We start from the raw sequence: 16,140 nt of genomic DNA, 5'->3' as shown, positions 1-16,140 counted from the left end.
TTCAGCCTGTTTTACTGAAGTAAAATTAATAGACGTGTTTAATCGTCCTGTGAATTGGGATCATTATTTTAGTATAGTCATAACTACAAAGGAAAATGTTAATCACTGAGATTGGATTATGCAGTGACCTTTTAAATCCATGGTGTTTGCAGCTATTAGACTTGCTTCAAAGTAGGAGTCTGAAAGCGCTTTCAGTAGTGGACCTTTTGGAAATAGTTTAAATGTTTCTGTCCAAAAAATAACAATTGAATTAAAGAAATGCTACTTTCCAGTTACTGATTTTTGAATTCTTTGTATAATCCACACCATGAATATACATGATATTCTCCAGTGCCTCAGTGTCCTGAAAAAACAGCAGTTTTCAGCTTTTGTTTATGAACTCGTAAACTTCTTTTCCTTTTTTCTCGATTAAAAGGACTTGATGTTTTGGTTTGATATTTACATTAAATCTGAAAGTGGAAACAAGAAACCCAAGTTCTTTCAGGCAGATCTTTCTCCCCAGTAGGACTGCAGCTGCTTATGAGTTGTAGTTCAGTGGCTGTGATGGTACTGGTCACCCGTACGGGGTTTCTGTGGGGAAAGCACCTGCAAACAAAGAAGGGTTTCCGTGGAGAGCAGTGGGTGAGGACCAGGCGGTGAGGAGTCCGTGCTCTGCTGCGGAGGCTGAGTGAGGTCCCTGGGCAGTCAGTCACGCCTGGGCTGGTCCTCTCTGACCGCAGGTGCTTTAACAGGTACCTGGGCTTGAGGTCACTGGAGAGAGCAGAATATATGAAGGTAAATGCAGCTGGGCTTCTATACGTGAGGTGCAATGGAGGCAGACATGTGTTTGTGATTTTGAATGCTAAAATAGAAAAAATAAAACTGCTGGTTTAGTTTCTAATCTTTTTGCAATGATAACTATGCTTTTGCTAGATCTTTGGGCTCTGCATGGTACACCGGGGCTTACCGTTCAGCTGACGTTGCTGGGGTCTGTAGAATAAAAATAGCTGTTACAAATGCACATGCAGTCTGTAGAGCTAGTTTTGTAGCTTCTAATTGACCCGAGTGAATATCTAAGCTACAGTGAGAGTGGCACTACCTGAGCTGTTCCAGTGCAGGGCTTAGACTCATCTTCTTAAAAGCCTCTTTATGAATCATAACTGTTTCTGTCCTTGAATACCTTAAAATCTAACAGCATCGCAAATCTTAACAGTCCAAACCTCTTAATGATGGTTGGTTTTGACGCACATCTGAAGAAGTAGGTACCATTACTCATCTTCACTTGGACTATATCCCTAGGTCCATTTTGTAACATCCTGTAGTTCTGTTTCTTCATCACCAACTCCTGACCTGGCTCTGTAAACAGGCAGGCTTCTGTTGTTGAATGTTAAATGTGGCAAACAAGTAAATCAAGTAGAATGTGTATTCGGCTGACAGTTCAAAGATGAAGCCTATGAGGATTAGACTAGTATTGAATTTATTTTTCCAGAAGTGATTACACTAAACCATATTGCTCTGCAGTGGACAGCATCGTGCCATAGATGTCGTAATTGGTAATTGGTAATTCGGTCGCTTTTCTAACTACATTCAATAATCAGGAATTCTTTTAGGAAATGTTTTTGCTTGGAAGGATTTCTGCTCATCATCTCTATTGCCACATACCATCTGTGCACAAAATCTACCTTAGCTTCACTGACAGTCCATAAAGTTTCATTTTAAGGAATCGGCCATTACTTTAGTATATCCATGTTGGTCTTCCATGTTGTCTGTATTCTCTCAGGCTCTCTAGTCCTTCTCATAAACCCAGATCTTGGCAGAGTAGCAGCATTTCCTTATAGTGACCTCTGTCTCCCTCGGTCTTCCCCGCATGTGGCTTTGTTTTGGGTGGTGACATCTGGTTTGGGGATGAGGCTGCTATTGTTTCAGCTGTGCCGTGACACAGAGCAGTGTAGTTGCTCCTTGTAGCTGGATGGCAGTTACTGTTTATGCTGAATTTCAGGAGTCTCGGGCCAGTCTGTCACCATGGCCAGCATCAGTTCTACCTATTTTTATATTTTTGTCTCCTAACAAGAGCATGAACTCTGATTAGTCTGTGGTGTGACTATAACAAATCTTTCAAGTCAGTCTGAACTGGGTTCAAATTAAAATCATGATTCTTCTCCCAGTTTGCATATGTAAATGGGATGAGATCAAAACAACAAAAGCTTAATGTTCTTTATTACAACTGGACCGGTCATTTTGAAAAATAAGTTTGATCTTCCCTGTGTCATCCTGCCAACAATACCTGTAAATAGGTTAGTTCTACCTTGTTAACAGCAAAGCCCACTGTATCTCAGGTATGAAGTGCAGGACAAAAAAATGTCCTCTCATTGGAGAGAACAATTTGTTAGTCATGTTTTTCATCTGCACCCAGACAGGTTTTTCTCTATAACTCTCTTTCAAGAGAAAGTGATGTTCTGGAGAAAGAATGTGTCCCTGCACCTCCCTGAGCCAAAATAAGTCCTCAGCTCTTTAGGCTATCCTCAGGAATTTCTTCTGGGCAGTTCAGTCATTTGGCCCTAGTAAGGCAAGTTCAGCAGGAGCCCCGAACCTTGGGCGAGTGTTTTCTGTGCCATCTGAGGAGTGGGGTAGAGGGGGAAGTCCAGATGCTGATTTACATCACTCAGTGCTTAGATTAAAATAGGGAGCTCTTCACAAGTCAGCTTTTAGCTAAAGGCTTGGCTGTACCTGGAGAAGTCTTTTGTGCTATCTACACAGCACAGTCTATCCGTCAGACTTTGAACCTTGAAGTCAAATTGTAAAGTCTTGAAAGAACAGAGCTGTGGTTGTATCCCTCACACTGCTGATCCTTTCTTGCTGTGGACATCAGGCAATTAGGGAGACAATGCTGGTCTCATTCTCCTGCTTTCTATTGCATACCTTGTATGTATTAGCACTACCATTTATTTTTAAACTTAGTTTATATGTGTAAAGCAGAGATCAACTTCAGTGCTTTTAGTTAAAGGGAAAATGGAGTTCTCAAAGCAGTGCCATTTACTGCTGCTAGTAGATCTGCAGCCCTTTCCCTAGCAGCATAAAAATGGTTGGGAGCAGCAAGTATTACCTGGAAATGTAGTGCAAAGAGTTAGTGAGGAGATCTGGACTCTGTAATATGACTAGAGACTTCTTTTGGTGATGTATCTGAAGGTGGGATGAGCATCAGTGACCATATGTATATAGTTGTGGTATATGTAATGACCTTGTGATTAAGAACAGAAGAATCCATCTTTCAACTGTTAGAAGTAGTCATCACTGAGGAGCTAATCCCCGAAACCTGTAATGGTAACTATGCAAAGGCCACGTACTCAGGGAATGGTGGGGTTGCTCCATTCAGCTCTACTGGAAGAACAGGGTACAGCTGAACAGTTTTGAATACTTACAATGGGTATGTGCTATTCTGGCTGTGCAATGATTTAGGGATGAGTTTAAAAATGCTTAAATCAGGCCTGTGAGAATGCAGGTTTTCACATCTGAAAAAGCAAATTGCTTCATGTTTTAATTTTTTTTTTTTTCTGAATATTTTCTTGTCTTCCTTGCACACTTAGTTATGTAATCTATAGAAGTCACGGGCTGGTCTGTTACTCCAGGCTGTGAGTTTCAGTTCCTCATCGTTAAAAGAGGATCTTTACAGTGCCTGTTGTATACCTTGTCCCAAGTTGATTTTTCTTTATTAAAAAATTACTTTTAGCATCTATTCTGGATGCATGTCTTCCCATAGTGCATGCTGTGACTGGAATTTCCTTTGTTATAAAGCATTTCAAAAGTGTCATTGCTAAAATTACAAGCATGTAGAGGGTTAGCATTTCTTGTTGTCTTTGATTTTGCATCTCTTTTTCCTGAATAATTGCTTGTATAGACTTTCACCTAATACTAAAACAGCAAGAAAACCCAACATTTCCAACTGTGTCTTCAGTTTTGAACTCTACAGTGTACTACAGTGATTTCTAGCCTATGATCTTTAGATTCCTGAAAGTTAGTGGCCTGCTGTCCATCTACCAGAAGTCGTAAACTTATCTGTGGTAGGTCTCAGTCGTCCCACTGGGAGGAGAGTGGACAAACCCCGACCGCTTCCTCCCATGATCAACGATACAACCGAGGGCATGTTTGGGAGCTGCTGATTCCAAGTATATCTTTTCCTTCCTTGCTCTGATGCTGAAGGGGCTTTCTGAATGTTAGAGGCTGACAGGTGCTGGCAGTGAATCTCAGGTTTTTTAGTGATGAGCGCACGGGCTGTAGGCAGATCTACGTGGCGTCCATCACCTTGGCACTGCCCTTCCTCGAGGCAGGGGTCACGCCAGCAGCTGTACCCAGCCCCGCTTCGTCAGTGCTCCTTGAAGCCCAGGGTTATCTCCCGTATGCCGTTTGGGCCAGCTGCAGTCTCGGCCATTTGCTGCCCATTTGAAGTCTTTCAGTGGCTTGCCTCGGGAGTGCAGTAAATATTAGGACTGTGGGAGAAAGGAAGGAGCGACAACCAAGCCATTAATTAAAGGCTGCCTAGTCTGAGTAATCCAGTGGTTAAAAGCCAGTTGCCATGGCAGCACTGCCCCTGGATGCTCCAGCCTGAGTCACGCTCCTCCTGCCTCCTGCTCCCCTCTGCTTCGCTGGGGCGCCCGGCTGTGTGCGTGCACGCAGGGAGGGTGACGCTGCTCTTGCTCTTACCCAGACGGTGAGCAAAGGCTTCGGTGACTCACGGCAGCGATTAGAGGAGAAGGAGAAGTATTACTGCAGCCCCAATGAGCTCCACTGGAAAACAAACGCATGACTAGTAGATAAATCTTCATTGACAGGGTAGTGCATCAGGCTCTGGAGGAGCTGCTACGGGAATCGTCAAGGGGACTTCTGTTTTTAACATTTTGTTAGGTGAATGGGGAAGAAGTGTTGAATGTATCTGTGCCTCAGTTTCCACCTCTGTAGCGTGTGAAGGATGTGTATAGTACTCGCTGTTCGAGTAATTTTAAATGTTTGCACCAAAACTGTTGGGCAAAATGCAGCAAACTGTGATTTATTAATGATTTGAAGATGGTCCAAAAACTGAAATGTCACCTCTACCAGTCAAAGGGGGAGTGCGATTGATAGCCACCCCTTCTAAAGCAGGTATTAAAAAGGGCTTGTTTTCTAGGTGAAAAGTTGACATTGGAGGGGATGTTCTGAGGATCGGTAACCTGAGAGGTAGCCATTAATGCCCAGTTTAGAGCAATGTATAAAGATGCATCACCCCAAAAGTATTTTTTTTTTAATGTATTTTATGTATTCCTCAGCTTTGCAAAAAACTCAGTGCATTTACAGTGAGGCCCACACATTCAGCTCAAATCTCTTCCTGCCTCCTTTCCCTCTTCAGTTAACTGTAAGTAACTTGTTTGTCATCCTGTGACTTCTCTGCTACTGGAGGCAAACCTGCTGTATTCTGTGTCCCTGGCAAAGCAGCCGCCAGTACTAACCTACCCCAAGCCACAGCAGGAGAGTGGGTAGCTGTACCGTGCAGGGCATCCCGCTGAATGCCACGCTTGCTTCAGAGCTCGCTTTCTCATTCGTGCTGCTTGTAAAACTTGCTGAGGGCAATGTTGTCATTTGCCTTTGCAATAAGTTGGTGTTGATTAATAGTAGGTGACTGTGGCATTTCCAACACAGTACATGTGCGTTCCCTGTTAAAAGTCAGTGAACTAAACCCTATTTTGTGACAATGAGCAGGCAAGGATGAGCAGTAATTTGCTGCTTGCTTGGGCTTTCCTTCACAGTGTAGGAATACTGTTCGTGTCCTGTGCAGCAGGTAAGAGAGGATTTCCAAATATAGCTCAGCCTTAGCAGCAGCGTTTATTCTAAACTCCTACAAGGTAGATGCAGTCTGCTTAGGCACCATCAGCACACTGACGATTATTGCAGGTGCTGGGCACGGTCTGAGTGAAAGCAGTTAAAAGGTGCTTGCTAACTTCAATGGTGATGAGGTTACACTCTGGTTGTGCAGTGCCAGATTCCTCAGAGCTGGGCTGAGAATTTTACTGTATGTACCCTTTGTGGTATCTGAATTCTTTTGGGGGTAAATTTCTCTTTAAGTTCAGAGCAGCTTTATTCAGGGGAGGAGATTCAAAGGGTCATCCAGAGGGCTGATTAGCTTGGCACTGGTTTAAACATTTTCAAGTAAATTAGCCTGCTGAGGTCTCCTTTGTTAAGTTCCAAGCAGAGCAAATGATTGGGCTCAATGTGAACATCCGGAAAAAGATCCAGAAGGTTGGTGCCAATCCTTTTTTAGTATCTCTGGCAGATCTTGTGTGCCAGACTGCTCATGTGTCCAGAGGTAAACTTAATCACCAGCTCTGAGCTGATAGCCCTCCACCCCAGCTGAGCTGACAGAGACCTTAGGCTTTTCACTTCCTCTGTAGCAGGTGGATTTTACTTTCAGCGCATGGAAATATCTGCATATGTCATACCTAATTCATTCCTGCCATTGCATCACTTATTCTCTGGAACGTAGTTCTAGTGTCAACTTTTTTCTTTTATTCTAAATGATGCAAGTATTTGGCCCGATTAAATTATTGGCTGGGTACTGGCATGCAATTTAAGGATATCGGATACACAAGAGGCCAGACTGGGTGCCCCCATAGTCCCTCTTATGGAAGAGTGAGACCCAATGGGATTATTATTATAAAGCAACATGCAGTTTCAAAGCAGCAGGAGCTGGCAGTAGCTCATGGGCAAAGCTGTACCACCAGGGTGATTAAGGACACGCGTGGCCTTTGTGATAGCTTATCCAACACTGATATGAGTGGCATAGCTGGACGCTACAGTGACTGTGTGCATCAGTAGAAAAACAATAAGCAAAACCTTTTGCAAGTCTCCTCCTCAGCTCCCAGATCTCTTGCAGTGATTCATTCTGACTCCAAGCTAGCGAATCCTTCACAGGACCAGCAGGTACTTCACGTGGTGTCTCTGGGGATCGCTGCTCTTCTCAGCGCCGGCTGTGCGCAGCTTTGAGTCCCGGCTGACTTCAGGGCTTGCAGGATCATGCCCCTTCTCCTTGGAAACAGCGTGTTTTCCATTGTACAAATATTAAAAGTAACTTGTTCTGACTTGTTCATTTAATTATGGAGTCGGTTTGAAAGCTTCAGAAGAGTGAAGGGAAATCATATTTTTAATTGGATTTTCTCATAGAATAGGAAAGAACTAGAAGATATTAAGTACAACTGTCTCACTTTAATGAAAAATACATACCAAATGGAAGCAAATACATTTTTATTTAAATGTCATCACATATCTTTGTTTAAACCTTCAGTCTTTTTCTCATCGTGGAAATGATCTTTCAAACTCTATGAATCTCTAATGCTGGAAGAGACTCCAGCTCTTGGCAGGTGGCGTAACTGCTTATGTCCCTGCTGGCTGGGTTTGTCACAGCTGCTGAGCACTTCTGTCCTCTTATGACAATCAACTTCCATTTGCCTTCTGTCAGGCACTCTGGGTGTTGCCCACAAATGCATATATGAGATCAGTACTCTGCAAAAAAGCATAGTAAGGGGAGCAACTTCAATGTGAGGTAACCAGGTCCAGATTCGTAAGAAGTGCGCTTGACCTTATTCCCGGCTCAGAAGAGATGCCATAAACTTCCCTGCAGTGCGTTTAAGAAGACGTCACAGTAGTTAACCTGGATCAACCGGCGCATTTGGAGGGTAAAGGCAGGGAGAGCTTAACTGGAGTTTTAATCAGCAGCCACAGAGCAATCAGTTCTGAAGACCAAAACTTAAAGGAGATTATTTTGTGGGGCTATCCTTATTTTCTAGTGAGCTTGACACATTTAATGACAGCCACTTCTTTCCCCCAAACAGCCTAAAAGCATGCAGGAAAAAATACAGGAATGGAACAGAGCGACTGTGCCGCCTAGTGCTGCCAGGCAGGCATGGGGCTGGGGGGGGAACCGGCTGGGGGGACAGGCTGGGGCGGAAGCCTCCCTAGCAGCTCCTGCTGATGTCTCTGGGTTTTCTGTTCCTGAATGCAGAGTTAAGTGAACTGTTATAATGACAAGAAAACACATTCGACCTCTAAGGAGCCGAGTTAATGTGGATGACGAACACCAGCGTGTGCAGCGTGCCAACGTTGCTGGGGTACAAACTAACCGAGAATGCCAACGCCCCTGTGCACCAGACGCTTGTACACAGTGACCTCTTTCTCCACCATCATCATCTGAAAGCTCTTATTGCTGATTTAGGCAGGTGATGAGTATATAACCTTGTCGTGGACAAGTGGCAGAATTAAGGCAAGATTCTCGGGTTTGGGGAGTTCTTTGTATGTAGTGTTCACCAACATAGATTGAGAGTCCAGGCAGCTTTTAGGTGGTCTGCACGTGTGGTGGCAGCTGGGGAAACAAACAATTTGCAAGTACGAAATGTTGCTTCTGGTTTCTGTTCAATATATTGTCAATGCAGTCATCGGAACAGATCGAGAGTGAAACAATACATGCAACTGCTTTATCTGACAGCCTTGTTTTCTCTTCCCTTGCTCACTGAATGAGTCTACCTAATGTCAGACTCGGTAAAGTCGGGCAGCTGGCTATAAGAAACAAACAGACCCTCATTAAGGGAGGCCCCTCATGCTGCTTTTGTTTGTGCTCATCTGCTTTACTGGAATGGACAAGAAAAGCATGAATATTTAAAGCACTTTACTGCGGCTGCGAACAGCTGAACACAATTCTGCTGTTTCTTTCCCTCCTCCTCTTCCTCAAAAAGGAAACCTCGAGTGCCATTGACCGTTCTGCTCCCTTCAGACATAGATGAGCATTTGATATAGCTGAAACAGATTAGAATGACAGAGATTCCTTGGTGGTTGTTGGTTTTAATGTGCAAATGCTGTCCTCTATTAAATTAGTTAAAAAGTTGATTTGAGAGCTGCATGGTGTAGTGGTTGCTGTCCAACATCCTCGCACCCAGCGGAGTACTTGCCCTGTGGTTTCTCTCTTCAGCAGTCAGTGCTCTCCACGAGCCGCATTTGGATGCCAGCCTTCCGCGGGTTTGGCAGCAGCTTGACATTGGGCACAGAGCGCAGAGCTCCTGGCTGCGGCTAGAGAAGCACACAAACAGGCAGAGCAGAGCTACTGCAATATGGCAGAAAATTTAGTCAGCTTGCACCTCTGTTTCTTTGATGTCGTATTAAAACTCTCTGGAATCTCTGTATCAGTCAAAATTGAGAAGATTTGACTTTTGGGTAGGTGCATCAAAAGCACACAGCAGCAGGAGATGGATGGCCAGTGGTAAATGCAGCTTGCTGCAGTTCAGACTGTCACTCCATATCACATTCAGGGGGAAAGTGACCCAGCATTTCTTGTAGAAGATGAAGCACCTGGGGTTTGCACTGCTGTTGCTCAGGCTTGGGAGAGGAGTGAACAGATTGGAATAGGAAAGAGGTGAAGATGCATGCTCAGAGACTGTAAGAATAGTATCGATCCTCTTTTTGTAAATGAGTTATTTTTCAACTGTTGGTATATGAAACTTTCACTCTGAAAAGAAATGGGTGCAAGGGAAGAAGCTGATTCCTAAGGTTTGGAGTGAGGAGGTGGGATACAGTGTCTGGGTTCCCTGGCTTTTATTGGATTCATAGTCAAAATCCCAAGGGACTTCAACACAACCACTCTAATGAAAGGTATGCAGGACCAAAACCAGTCTTTCTGCAAAACCTATGAAGTCTGTAGAAATGAAACCCTACCTTGGAGCTAGGAAATGCAGTGCGTGACCTCACTAGCTTCTCTGCAGCTGTATTCTGATTCCCTTACAGCTGAGGATCTGGGAATTGTGCTGCATAGTTCCCATGAGCACTCCCCCTGATGTTAGGCTCTACAGATCCCCGCAGAACCACATACTGGGACACAGATACCTCCTTTTCTTTCAGTATGAGATTTCCTCATTTTCTTGAAGAGTCTCATCCAATTTTTTGGCATGCAAGAGAGCAAAGGTAGAAAAATACTGTGAGAATTCAGAGTTAAAATACTGACATAAGTAAAGACAGTCTTTAAAAGGCTGGGGAAGATGTTTTGTTTCTCTGTGGGTAAACTGTGAACTTCCCTGGGACTGCAGAGAGCATATTGTCTATGGGGAGATGTTCTGAGGCTTCTGTTTTAATGCTCCTTATGCATGTGTAGTTATGCGTATTTTGCAGGGTGTTTTAATGAGCAGCATAGGTTCTAAGGGTCTGCTTAACCATTTCATTAACTTAGTCTATGCCTTTAGGCACTCTACAATGCGCTTGATTCCCTTGAAGCTTAGAGCTGTGTATACCCTGGAAGAAATCAGTGTATGTTCTCGGTGTCAAATTCTAATGAGGCACCATATGGAAAATTGCTGAGACACTGTGTGGAGAAGAGAGGGCAGGAAATAATGTGTGTCTCTACCTGACGCTCATGGAAAGCTCATTTTGCAGGCTTCCTGAGTAGAAGCTAGCTGAGGAGGGATAATTTGATATCGTGTTTCTGTGGTGGTTTGGATGCAAGATCCTGATCAGACAATAGTGATTTTATGCATAGAACTCTGCACACAGTTGAATTGGATTCTAAATTTCACAAAACAGTGAAATCTCTTCCCTGAGTTAGTGATGAAGAAAACATGAAATCTAGTCTTTGCAGCTCCAATGACAGCAGCTCTTTATAAACTGCACTCACTTTTTACTTCAAAAGAACAGCAGCCTGCAGAGATCTATTATTGCTTTGTCACATAATTTCAGAGCAGTAAAAATTGAAACCAGAGCTAAAGATAATATTAAGCATTGTAGAATAAGGGTCCTACTTTTCAGTTGTCTTTACTTTTCACTGTGTACTTACATTTAAAGCAATGGCATATACTAAAAAAAAAAAAAAAAAGGAACACTTGTAATACAATCTATTGTCTTGGGATATGGGGCATAGTTTTCAAAAGCATGTAAGTTCCCAAAAGGGGGTTGGGTGCCAGGGCCAGATTCTCATGATATGTAGCTGTCTAAGGACAGGAATTTAGGTATCTTATGTATCTAAATCTACATTGCAGCTGGTGAGAGCTGGTACCTAGCCATTCCTGAAAATATAATGGGTTTTCATACGCAGCCTTAGATGTCTACATGCATCACAGGAATCTGATCCAAGTGTCTCAGACAGTGTCACGTTCTGAAAATGGGAGATTTTCATTTCCTATTTATTTGCTTTACAGAAAAGTGCATCTCTTGCTGCATCTTCCTCTGAGAAGCTCAGAGTTTCACAAGCATTCACTGAGTTGGGAGGCAGGAAAGTATTAGGTTGATGTTAGAGTGTGCAAACTGAACCATGGACAGGTATAATGAACTTGCTTTAAATCTGGGAGGTCTGTTAAACCTGGGAGGAGAATCCAGGTTTCTCTGCTCCCAAACCTGGTTCTGAGCACCCAACCATCATTCAAAAAGCTCCAGCCCAGTGCATGTAATGTGGGAGGAAGAGAAGGTGAAACCTGGCAGATAATCCAGCCGAGTGAAAGCTGCAAGAGCCACAGTGGAGAAAGCTGCTTAATCTGATGCGAGAGCATCAAGGGAGGCTTGATTCAAGGCACAAAACCATGAGAAATTGCAAAAGCCTAATCCTTTATGAAGATTTATTTAGAAAAACCACAATGCTGGGGAGTCACTGTTACATAGCGTGGCAATTCCCTTCGTCTTGAGCAATATGCACCACACTGTGCTCATGCAATTACTTTTGTTCCAGAGATAACATCTTCATCTAGAGTTATACATGTACACGTACGGTCCTTAGTGCACACTACAATTCACGTATATGTTAGGACATGCACAAAGTTGAGCTTTTCCATGAAAAAAATGTATAAAAAATACAAACCAAACTGAAGCTGTCAACATGAGAAGCAATGTGCAAAAACAGACAGTTACTCCTGAACGTTTGCTTAAGAAAAAAGGACTCTTCTGTCCCTGTTCCCCATTCAGCGTTGAGTATGCCAGATGTCACTTGAAAGTAGAACTTAAAATAACTAGTCACATCCTGACAACTGTCACGTTAGTTACAGAGATTTTTAATCAGCTAAATAATCCTATATTAATATGAAAATCTGCCTCCAAGCATCACCATCGTGTGCTGTTGTTGTATTGAATGTTGTTGCAATGTTTTACTTGTGATGTTCAAGGCCAGGTGACAACCAAGCCCTTGTGTGGAGCACACAGAAGAGGCAGGACAGAGATGTCCCTGGTCACCGAGCCCCCGGCAGGGGCTGGCAGCAGCTGCCTGGAGAAAATGGCCAGGGATTAGGAGTTCTCCTCACGCGTGCTGGAAGGAGCCAGACCTCCCAGGTCTCCCACCATGGGGTGCGCAGCTCCAGGCACTGTCAGTTAGTGCATGGTGGGGCTGGTGTTTGAGATGATCTCGAGTGCCTGAGGAATCCTCCCTTCAGAGGAAACACGCCTGTGCAAAGAGCGTGGCAGATGAAGGGACGGAGAGCCCACAGGGCCTTCCCCAGCCAGGTACCTTGGTCCATGATGCAAACTGTAGCTGGCATGGATGGAGCCACTGGACTATACAACCACTCATGTGGCTCTGAGCAAAGCTCTACAGGATGACATGCTGCAGGCATCATGAAGCAGCCAGACCAATCCATCCTTGTAAAACTGCTGCATGCAAATACCGACACTTTAAATGGCAATTAAGACTAGAAATGGATTGCACTTGTTTCCCTTAAACACATACATGTACCACTCTTTAAAAAAAAAAAGGTAACCAATTAAAAAAAAAATCTTCAAAATACATTAGAAAAAAATTGATTGATAGTTGGGATTCCCTTGGTTGGATCAAAGGAAAAGAAGAAGAAAATAGGGGCAGTATGGTTCTCTAATCACTGACGTTTGTCAGCAACCACAATCTTTTGGTTTTGGGGGTGAAGATTCTTCCTACCCATGCAACTTGATGCTGGGAAGCCCAGTATGCCCCGCATAATTTAATCCGCATGTTTTTTAAGAACTGTTTATTTAAGCCCATGCAGAGTTATAACTGTGTTACAGAACTTGTCTTTTTTTTTTAATGGGCTATCAAAGTTTTTCACAGCAAATCCTGCATGGATCAAGCGAAAATCTCAGCAAGACTCCCCTGTGTGTTATGTTTTTTACTTGCAAAGCAAAGGTTTTTTTTAGCCTTATTCTGAGGAAGGGAAGGAGCGGTGGAAATTGTAAAGACTGGGACCTCTCCAGGGAAGTAAACTGTGGACACCGCACTTCAGATCCCAGCTCAGCAGACCACTTTAGCAAACTATTTTAAGTGGGATTTAAGCGTACGTTACTCAGTTTGGACTCCAATATGAAGACCAGTATCCAACAGGAACAGTGCTGCCTTGGACCTACTCATTTCCATTATAAAAGGCACGGAGGGAGGGTTCATCCTGTTAGCTTGCACTCCAGCTCTGGTTTGGAAAAGATCCCTCGGGGAAGTATGTCAGACATGTACCGACTGCTCCTGGGGCTCCCCCGGTTTGCTTCTAATCCCCCCGGACGCCCAGCTGCCGAGCGGCTCCCAGCTCTCCCCCTGGGTCAGGAGTATGCTGCAGTGAGCGGGACCTCCAGCGTTGTCCTGTCACCAGGGTGAAGGCAGCAGGGCTTCGTTCCTGTTGTCCTGAAGGAGCTCTGGGAGGAGAGGCTGGGGTCTCCTGGGTAGCAGCGCTAGCCCCAGGTGCGTTTCTGTAGCTTTCTGAAAACATTGGTACGTGCGACACACCTAACCCGAGCCTCCCGGAGCTCTGACAGCATATGTACGTGTAACCGAAATGAACCTCTGGCTGTTAGTGAGAGACAGCTCTTGGCAGTGATAAAACAGCGGTAGAGAAGAGTTTTAGACTGTAAAATACACAAACGGAAACATCGGACTGAATTCTTACTAAAATGTTGATGCTATTGAGCACTGGGGTTAGCTGCTGCTTCGTGAGTGTTTTCCACTGGGTTAAGATTATGTCCAGCGTCTGAGTTAAGGCTCTGATTTAGCAAAGCATTTGTGCATATGCTTACATCTGCCCTTATTCAGCTAAGCATTGACGTGCATACCTAAGTGCCTTGTGATGCAGGGACAAACCTGAACTGAAGCCTGTAAATTTAAATTATGTAGCTGTCACAACTACCCTTTTAATGTTTTTTCCTGGTAGCACAGCTGCTCTCCTGGATTAACTATTTAATTAATCTTCATCTAAAAGGTCCTGAGAACAGTTCTGTAATACTAACAAACGTACATAAATACGAGAACTAAAGTCAAACACATGGCTCAAAGCAAAACAAATATTGCTCAGAATACTTGTTTAGATTAAGATTAATAGCTGTAAACTGTGCATTCTAGTAGCAAATAAAAACCTGTTGGCCTAGAAAAAAAACTCAAAACATTCAAAGCCTACAGGATTGGCAGCACTAATATTACTTTACAATGTGGAGGAAGGATAACAAATATCAGCGTAACATTGCCAAATGATCCACCTAACCTAAGCTTATGTAAACAAGTAGGCTTTGACAATGTTTATACGTCTAGGTGTGATCCTGCACTTGGAGCTGGACGGGTGGAGACCCAAGAAGGTAGAAGGGCGCTGTACCAATGCGGTTCCAGCTGCCCAGATCCCACTGCAGGGGAGAGGCTTAAGGGTGTGATCCTGCAAACCTATACTGGTATTACTAGTTCTGCTCCTGGGAGCATCCCATTGCAGGATTCGGTTCAGCAGGACTATACACATATAAGTAAGGATTATTCACAAACATAAGGCATTGCAGAACTTGGCCCTAAAATTTCTAGTTTCAGCAGAGAATCCCTTATCCATACGCAAGATTATATTTTAACATATCAACAAGTGTCTAAAATAAGGGTCAATGTCACTATATGTTACTCTCAATAACACAGTTAAGATTCTGCATATTGGCTTCAGTTACTGCAAAACATTTTTTTCAGTAAAATCAAACCAACTATGAATCTTTCTCATAAAAATTAAATTAACCGTGAAAGTTAAAAATGAACAGGCTGTGTTTTCAAGGTTAAAAGGAGACATTAACAGAAATGAGCAACTCCCGTTGTAATGGTTTTCCAGTGCCTTCCCTTCTGACCAGTGAACACACTGAGACTGCAGTTGTTGGTGGCCTCCGATCTTGCTTTGCATCCTCTATGGTGTGGCTATTGCCGCTCTCCTTCCACCCGCTTTTTACGAACTAGACCAATAAAACAAGAAAAGGGCAGTCAGTATGGCTTGCTTGAGAATCTAAGGACTTCTCTCACTGACACGCTCCCTTCCCAGTAACATGAATAGGAAGGAAGGAGCTTCTAAGAAATACTCAGCAGCATTATGTCCATAAATGTCATAATTAACAGATATCAATGCTAAACAAAACAATTGTATTGAAACTGCACTTTTCTATATCACAGATTGTAGAATTTCACCAAGTGCTCATATCAATACATTTTCTCTAAAAATCAGATTCTGAGCTAAAGGTTTTAGATGATGAAGAAATCACCACTTCCAATGCTTCCTCCCAATAGCTCCATTTAGATTTTTGTTACGGTTTTATTGTTCTCTTAAAAGCCACTGTGTTCCAGCTAAATTGATACTGGTCTGCTCCAGTCTGCATGGCAGTGCTCTGGATTATTTAAGCACTAGGCATCAAAAATTACTAACTTTTCTAACTGCACAAGTGCATACTAAAGGTAAGCAATAATATCCTTTCAGAAAATAATTTGAAGTACTCATAGGTATTGATATCAGTGAGTACTGGTAACAAGGAAAACATCATATTGAACCTTAAATTATCTGTTTAAACTTCATACGCTCTGATTGCATCAACCATCTGATAGTAAATGAATTAACTCGGGATTCTCACTAGAAACCAAGTAGGTTGAAGTTGCCACTTAGCGAAGCAGAGAGCAATGAGCTTTGTGTTACAGGCAGGATTATTTTGACAAGCAGGCCCATGTGAACTTTTACAGCACTTAGGATACGTTACAGCTCATACAGAGTAGGTCTAGTTGGGCAGCATTTGCTACTCCATACCCTAATAAAAATGTATTGAGTCTTCTCTGACTTGGCCAGATAAGATTAGTGAAGTTCTCCTGTTCGTGTGATATAAAATTTGGTGTTACATTGAACTGTCATGTCCTTCTTCTGACATTGAGCTGCTGAAGTACAGAACAAAAGC

General features: G+C 43.3%; 1 protein-coding gene across 3 annotated transcripts in view; it reads right to left on the bottom strand.

Annotated features, from left to right (window-relative positions):
- Positions 1-11,571: 11,571 nt before the first annotated feature.
- Positions 11,572-16,140, bottom strand: part of LOC115341684 (tropomodulin-2) — a 37,106-nt gene continuing 32,537 nt past the window's right edge. For all 3 annotated transcript variants that reach the window (XM_030015034.2, XM_030015033.2, XM_030015036.2), the window contains one exon: positions 11,572-15,159. In XM_030015034.2, the coding sequence (XP_029870894.1) occupies positions 15,125-15,159 (35 nt within the window). In that variant the 3' untranslated portion in view covers positions 11,572-15,124. The remainder of the gene's footprint in view (positions 15,160-16,140) is intronic.

This window comes from Aquila chrysaetos, chromosome 5 (assembly GCF_900496995.4).
Source record: "Aquila chrysaetos chrysaetos chromosome 5, bAquChr1.4, whole genome shotgun sequence".
Taxonomy (NCBI): Eukaryota; Metazoa; Chordata; class Aves; order Accipitriformes; family Accipitridae; genus Aquila; species Aquila chrysaetos.
Note: the sequence above shows the minus strand (reverse complement) of the source record. Positions and strands in the feature narration are given on the sequence as shown.